The following is a 6,252-nucleotide window of genomic DNA, read 5'->3' as shown; positions in this document are numbered from 1 at the left end:
AACACCGCACTTCCGTCATTAGGACCGGTGTAGTTCAGCGTGTCCAGTGACAAGTGTCCTCCTGTGGCAACTTGACCGCAATTGTCCACCGTCCTCTTCTCTGTGGCTATCACCATGTCGCGCTGTCTTTCTTTGGCCCGGTTCGGTATCAATTTGTCTGCCAGAACCCCTTCAAGAGTACCACCATTTACACGAAGGCTGAGCGGTTCTGTCTCGCCATCCCTGACACGGGGTAAGTGTGTTAGCATAGCCAGGCTAGCATTTTAGCATTGTGCTACTTCAAAACATTACGCTGCACATTCTTAAAACTCGAAATGTACTGAGAGTAGGTTACGACAAGGTCACTTACAAAAGACTAAAATTACTGGAATGTGGTTTACAGTGGGGTTTCAATGTGACGCAAGAGCGAGACTCGCCGGCCACAACATTAGGTACATCAATTTAATATATGGTTATGGAATTAGTTTATTTCGGTCTTATAATCAACCATTTTGTGTGATCAGTTTAACGGCACATATTATACATATTTACAATCATACACATACACACACAAAAAGAAAAAGAATGAGCGAAAAAGGAATAGGCTGAAGCCAAGGCTTATATTTGCCTATGCTATACATTCACTGAAAATTAGATTGCCTGGAACATCAACGTTTAAAAAAATTAATGGGATGAATGTAATCGTGCTATATTTTTACAATTTTCCATTATTTCACCTTTCATGGTTTTCTTAAACCTAAACAAAGAACTACATGTCTTCAACTCATCACTGAGCTTGTTCCACCATTTAACTCCTAAAACATATTATTTATTAATTCTGGTTTATTGAAACTACAGGAGCTAGTAAAGTTAGACATTTTGTGTTTCATGTTTAAGGCTAAAAGTAAAACTTTACCAGCAAATTTACAAAAAATGTTTGTCATCACTTCTGAGAATACAGAGCATAGAAGAAAAGGTCATTTCAAACATCAGTATTCAAGGTCAACTTTAAAACAAATGTGTATATCAGTGGTGGGGGTTAAACTATGGAATTCTCTTTACAATGAGATAAAAGACTGTAAAAATATATTCCAATTGAAAAAAATATATAAAGACAGAACAATAAGATCATATGGACAGCCATAAGTGTTTACATTTTGCTTTATATTTATTATTTTACTTACTTTTGGCCTGGTTTTGTATTTGTTTTGTATCATCCCGTGAGGTGTATATTGCTTTTTTTTGTGTTCGGTTTGTACTTCATGAAGTTTTGCACGTGTTGTGTTTTTTTGTGTGTTTTTGGTTTGTTTTCATTATATATGGATGTAATTGTTGGTTTATATGATATCCATTAAGTAAGACTACGTATTATGTTGAAGGGGGCAGAAAAATATAAACATTTTCTTCATCCTGCTCCTCAGGTATTGGTGTGTAAATGTATAATTGGATAATTGAGGTATAATTTTCTATCGATCAAAGATGCACATCAATGGAGGAGATAAATAAAAAATTAGTGAATGAAAAAACGGAAATACATTTGTATTTTATGTTCGTTCTTACTTTACTTATTTCAAAAATCAATATCCCCTGTAAATTATAGTTTTCTCCTTAATTTAAATAACCTAAGAATACAAGCTGGAAGGCTGTTGTTCTTTACTCGAAACACAATTTTTAGAGATGTCCGACAATGGCTTTTTATTGCCGATATTCCGATATTGTCCAACTCTTAATTACCGATTCCGATATCAACCGATACCGATATATACAGTCGTGGAATTAACACATTATTATGCCTAATTTTGTTGTGATGCCCCGCTGGATGCATTAAACAATGTAACAAGGTTTTCCAAAATAAATCAACTCAAGTTATGGGAAAAAATGCCAACATGGCATTGCCATATTTATTATTGAAGTCACAAAGTGCTTTATTTTTTTTAACATGCCTCAAAACAGCAGCTTGGAATTTGGGACATGCTCTCCCTGAGAGAGCATGGGGAGGTTGAGGTGGGTGGGGTTGGGGCGGGGGGTGTATATTGTAGCGTCCCGGAAGAGTTGTTGCTGCAAGGGGTTCTGGGTATTTGTTCTGTTGTGTTACGGTGTGGATGATCTCCCGAAATGTGTTTGTCATTCTTGTTTGGTGCGGGTTCACAGTGTGGCGCATATTTGTAACAGTGTTAAAGTTGTTTATACGGCTACCCTCAGTGTGACCTGTATGGCTGTTGACCAAGTATGCAGACATTCACTTGTGTGTGTGGAAAGCCGTAGATATTATGTGACTGGGCCGGCACGCAAAGGAAGTGCCTTTAAGGTTTATTGGCGCTCTGTACTCCTCCCTACGTCCGTGTACACAGCGGCGTTTTAAAAAGTCATACATTTTACTTTTTGAAACCGATAATTTCCGATATTACATTTATTTTATTTATTTTACATTTAAAGCATTTATCGGCCGATAATATCGGCAGTCTGATATTATCGGACATCCCTAACAATTTCCAATGTTTTTAAAAACACTATCTGAAAATTTTAACACATTAGAACTTATGAATAATGGATTGGTAGGTTCATAGTAGCACGCTTTGTGTATTATTCCAATGACCCTTTTTTGAAGTTTAATTATTGGGTCTGTTTGTTTTATAAGCATTTCCCCAAACTTCAACACAATATGTTAAATATGGAAAAATAAAAGAATATAACATATGCAGACCTTTCTTATTCAGCATGTCTTACTCTATAAAGAATAGCAATGGATTATTCCCTTTATATATTCATTATGCGGTTTCTAACATTTATGATCAATTATTATTCCAAAGAATTTAGTTTCATATACTCTATCAATTTCCACTTGATTTAATTAAAATTTTGCTTCACAATTTGTCCTTGCACCACTAAACACCATAAATTTAGTTTTCTTTTCATCGGTTTATTTCAGTTATATAAGTTTATTTCGGACATGCATACAATTACAAGATGATACATCACAATTTCCAGTTTCTCCTTTCACTAACAGCTGGCCTACATGGGAGCAAGCAGCATAATTGCTGTAGTTTCTAAATAACCATGTTTTACATCAAAGTTGACGTACGAGAGCTTCATTTACTTTTTGGACTTGCTTCCATGTCCTCAGACCTCCAGGTGGAACCCCAGCAGAGGCGGAGCAGTCGGCCCAAACTGTGGCGCTCTCAGCAGGCGTTTCCTTGGATCAGCCAGCAGTCATACTACAGCACGCAAGAAGCTGAAAAGGAGCCTGAGGAGGAACCTTTGCACACCATCATCAAAGATTCTGAGTCTGTGCAAGGTGCAGTGTGTACATTTTTGACAGTTATTTTTACTTGTGCCACTGTTTGTTAGTATATAACTGTTCTCCTATTTGATCCACGTAGGCACCTTCTCTAAACATGAATTTCAGGCCGAGACGAAAAAGCTTCTGGACATTGTTGCCAGGTCTCTGTACTCGGAGAAGGAGGTAATATGTTTAGGAAATGTGAGCGTATTTGCACTACACCATTGCGAGTGTCCCTCCCAATTTCTCTGAGTTTGTAGATTATTATTTGTGGTCATAGTTTAGGTCTTTGTGATTATTTTTTGTTACTGTGGAAGTTGTCATTAAGGGCTTGCGAGATGAGAAATTGCATTTATAAAATGACAGGTCTGTATTAAGCATGCAAATGTAGTCACAGGTGAGAAAACATGCTGGGGGTTTTGACTTTTGCCATGTTTTGATTCATTTGATATTTAGTAGAACTTCGATTTACTAATTTAATTGGTTCTTGAACAGGGCTGTTTCCCCATAAGAAAAAATGTAAACATGAATAATGGGTTCTAGCCTTGACAAAAGTCTAGTAGTAAAAGTATAGAACAATATAAGGCGCTATACAGTACTGTATATCAAACAAATATAACAAATGGGTGATGGATCAACTATCCTTTTATAACAAAACCAAACAACGAGCTGAACTGTCCTCATTTGGAGCCACCCTGCCTACTCGCACACACATTGTCTTTAGCCCTCTAGTGCGTTCACAGTTTGAAATCACATCACGTCATAATTTTAACAGCTAGGTCGCTACAATGATTAGGAATAAAAAATAAAACTCAAATTATTGGGGGAGGAAACACTTTGGATAATTTCTTAATGTGTTAAACCACACACTGCTTGTCAGTTGCTTTCTTTGGACTCACATCGAGCTAGCAAAACTGGAAAAAGGCTAAAAAAACCCACTTACGCTTGCAACACAGCTGACTGAATGAGCGCCGGAGATTAATCAGCCCGCCCTCAATAGCTGTGCTGCCAGACACAAGTGGTGGACAGAACTTTTGTACACTTTGACAAGTCAGGGCTTCCCCCAGATTGCCAAAACACTTGTGGCGGTGGGGGCGTGGTCAATATGACATCATTAAACAAATTGCATATTCGGTGCCGATTCATATATTTCCTTTTAAAAAGGCAAAAAAAAATGTATACATATACAAACTTGGACTGTCAAATGATTAAAATATTTGATTGTGGTTAATCGTGGTTTGTTCATAATTAACTCGCAATTGACAATTAATTGTAGATAAATATAGTTTTTCATCATTAAAAAGTGTACCTTAGACAGATAATTTTCAAGTTTTTATTACCATGAATTAGGGCTGGGCGATATATCGAATATACTCGATATATCGAATATACTCGATATATCGCTGGTTTGTCTCTGTGCGATGTAGAAAATGACTATCGTGAGTATTCGAATATACGTTCTTTGTTTTTAGCTGCGGGCATTACACTACAGGCATTTTTCACTCTTTTCTTGTCTCTCCTTCTCACAGAGACATAAAACAAGCGCACTTTCTTACATAGGTCACATACTGTCGCACGTGCAACGTCATACGCCCTCACCGAGCAGAGAGGAATGTACCATAGGTAAAGTTAGCTGTGGCAGCTAACTTCTGTGGCAGGTGCAAGCAGAGAGGTGCAAGTGGTAATACGAGAGAGAGAGAGAGAGAAGGTGCGAATCTGGTAACAAATGGAGGAAGAATAATGAATTCCCAAGAAAAACAGCACAGGGTCCATTGTCTGGCGGTGGTTTGTCTTCAGGCGGGAAGATGTTGAACAGACAACCGTAATGTCAAGTATGCGGCAAAAGCTTTGCTACAAAAAGTAGAAGCACTACTAATTTGTGGCATCATTTGAAAAGTCACCCGCTACAGAATGAAGAGTGCTTGAAACTCCGCATGTCAACATCTCGGCCGGTGCCACACCCAACAAAGCACTGACCCAATTGAGCCTGGCATCTTCCATTTCCACATCAACACCATATGAAAAAAATAGTCTACAACAGAAGGAGATAACGTCCGCAGTAACCTACCACATAGCGAAGGACATACACTATTTGAATTCCTATTATGCAGCTAATTTTTATTTGACAGTTATTGAAATATCTTGTGTGACATCATGCACAAAAGTGCACTTTATTTGTTTTAAAATATTGTAGTGGAGTTCTGTACAAAAAGTGCACTTTAATTTAGTGTTGTTTTGATATGTCATCTTCGTGACATCATGCACAAAAGTGCACTCATAGCTTGTTTTAAAATGTCTCTGACAATCTTGCACTTTCTGTTTCGAAATGACATGAATGTTTGTGCCACTGCTTAATAACTGTTAAATAAATACAGTTTTGGTAAATTGACTTAGTTGTGATTTCCCTCTCTGCATGAAAGTTTAAAATTAGCATATTTTAATGCAGTATGAAAAAGAATAGACACATAGAATCATCATACTGATGTGTTAATTCAAGTGTCAATTCAAGGCTAAAGCAAAATATCGAGATATATATCGTGTATCGTGACATGGCCTAAAAATATTGAGATATTAATAAAAGGCCATATCGCCCAGCCCTACCATGAATGGACAATTAGTTCGCGTTAATGATTTTTTTTTTTTAAACATTATGCTTTTTTTTAACAGCTCAACACAGAAAGGACATTAACCATGTTTTTAATGACAATAAAACAAAATACCTAAACTGCCTTAGTGTCTTGCCAGATTTTGTTTTTTGGAGGAATACAGAATTTGTATTCTTGCTGTATGAGCACTTTCATTCAGAGAAGGTGCGACACCATATTTAGATACAAGTTTCACACATTAATAACATAAAATGTGGATTGTTACGACCATGCTTTGATTGTCAAAGATTTTTGGTAATCCATCCATCCATCCATTTTCTACCGCTTGTCCCTCTAGGGGTCACGGGGGAGGCTGGAGCTTATACTAGCTGCATTCGGGCGGAAGGC

General features: G+C 37.2%; 1 protein-coding gene across 1 annotated transcript in view; it reads left to right on the top strand.

Annotated features, from left to right (window-relative positions):
- Nucleotides 1-6,252, top strand: part of trap1 (TNF receptor-associated protein 1) — a 23,574-nt gene continuing 17,322 nt past the window's right edge. Inside the window, exons 1-3 of the mRNA XM_062036721.1 lie at nt 1-232; nt 3,104-3,274; nt 3,360-3,442. Coding sequence (XP_061892705.1) covers nt 115-232; nt 3,104-3,274; nt 3,360-3,442 — 372 coding nt within the window. The 5' untranslated portion in view covers nt 1-114. The remainder of the gene's footprint in view (nt 233-3,103; nt 3,275-3,359; nt 3,443-6,252) is intronic.

The sequence above is a fragment of the Entelurus aequoreus genome, linkage group LG25 (assembly GCF_033978785.1).
Source record: "Entelurus aequoreus isolate RoL-2023_Sb linkage group LG25, RoL_Eaeq_v1.1, whole genome shotgun sequence".
NCBI lineage: Eukaryota > Metazoa > Chordata > Actinopteri > Syngnathiformes > Syngnathidae > Entelurus > Entelurus aequoreus.
The sequence above is the reverse complement of the archived record's forward strand: the minus strand, read 5'-3'. Positions and strand labels throughout refer to the sequence as shown.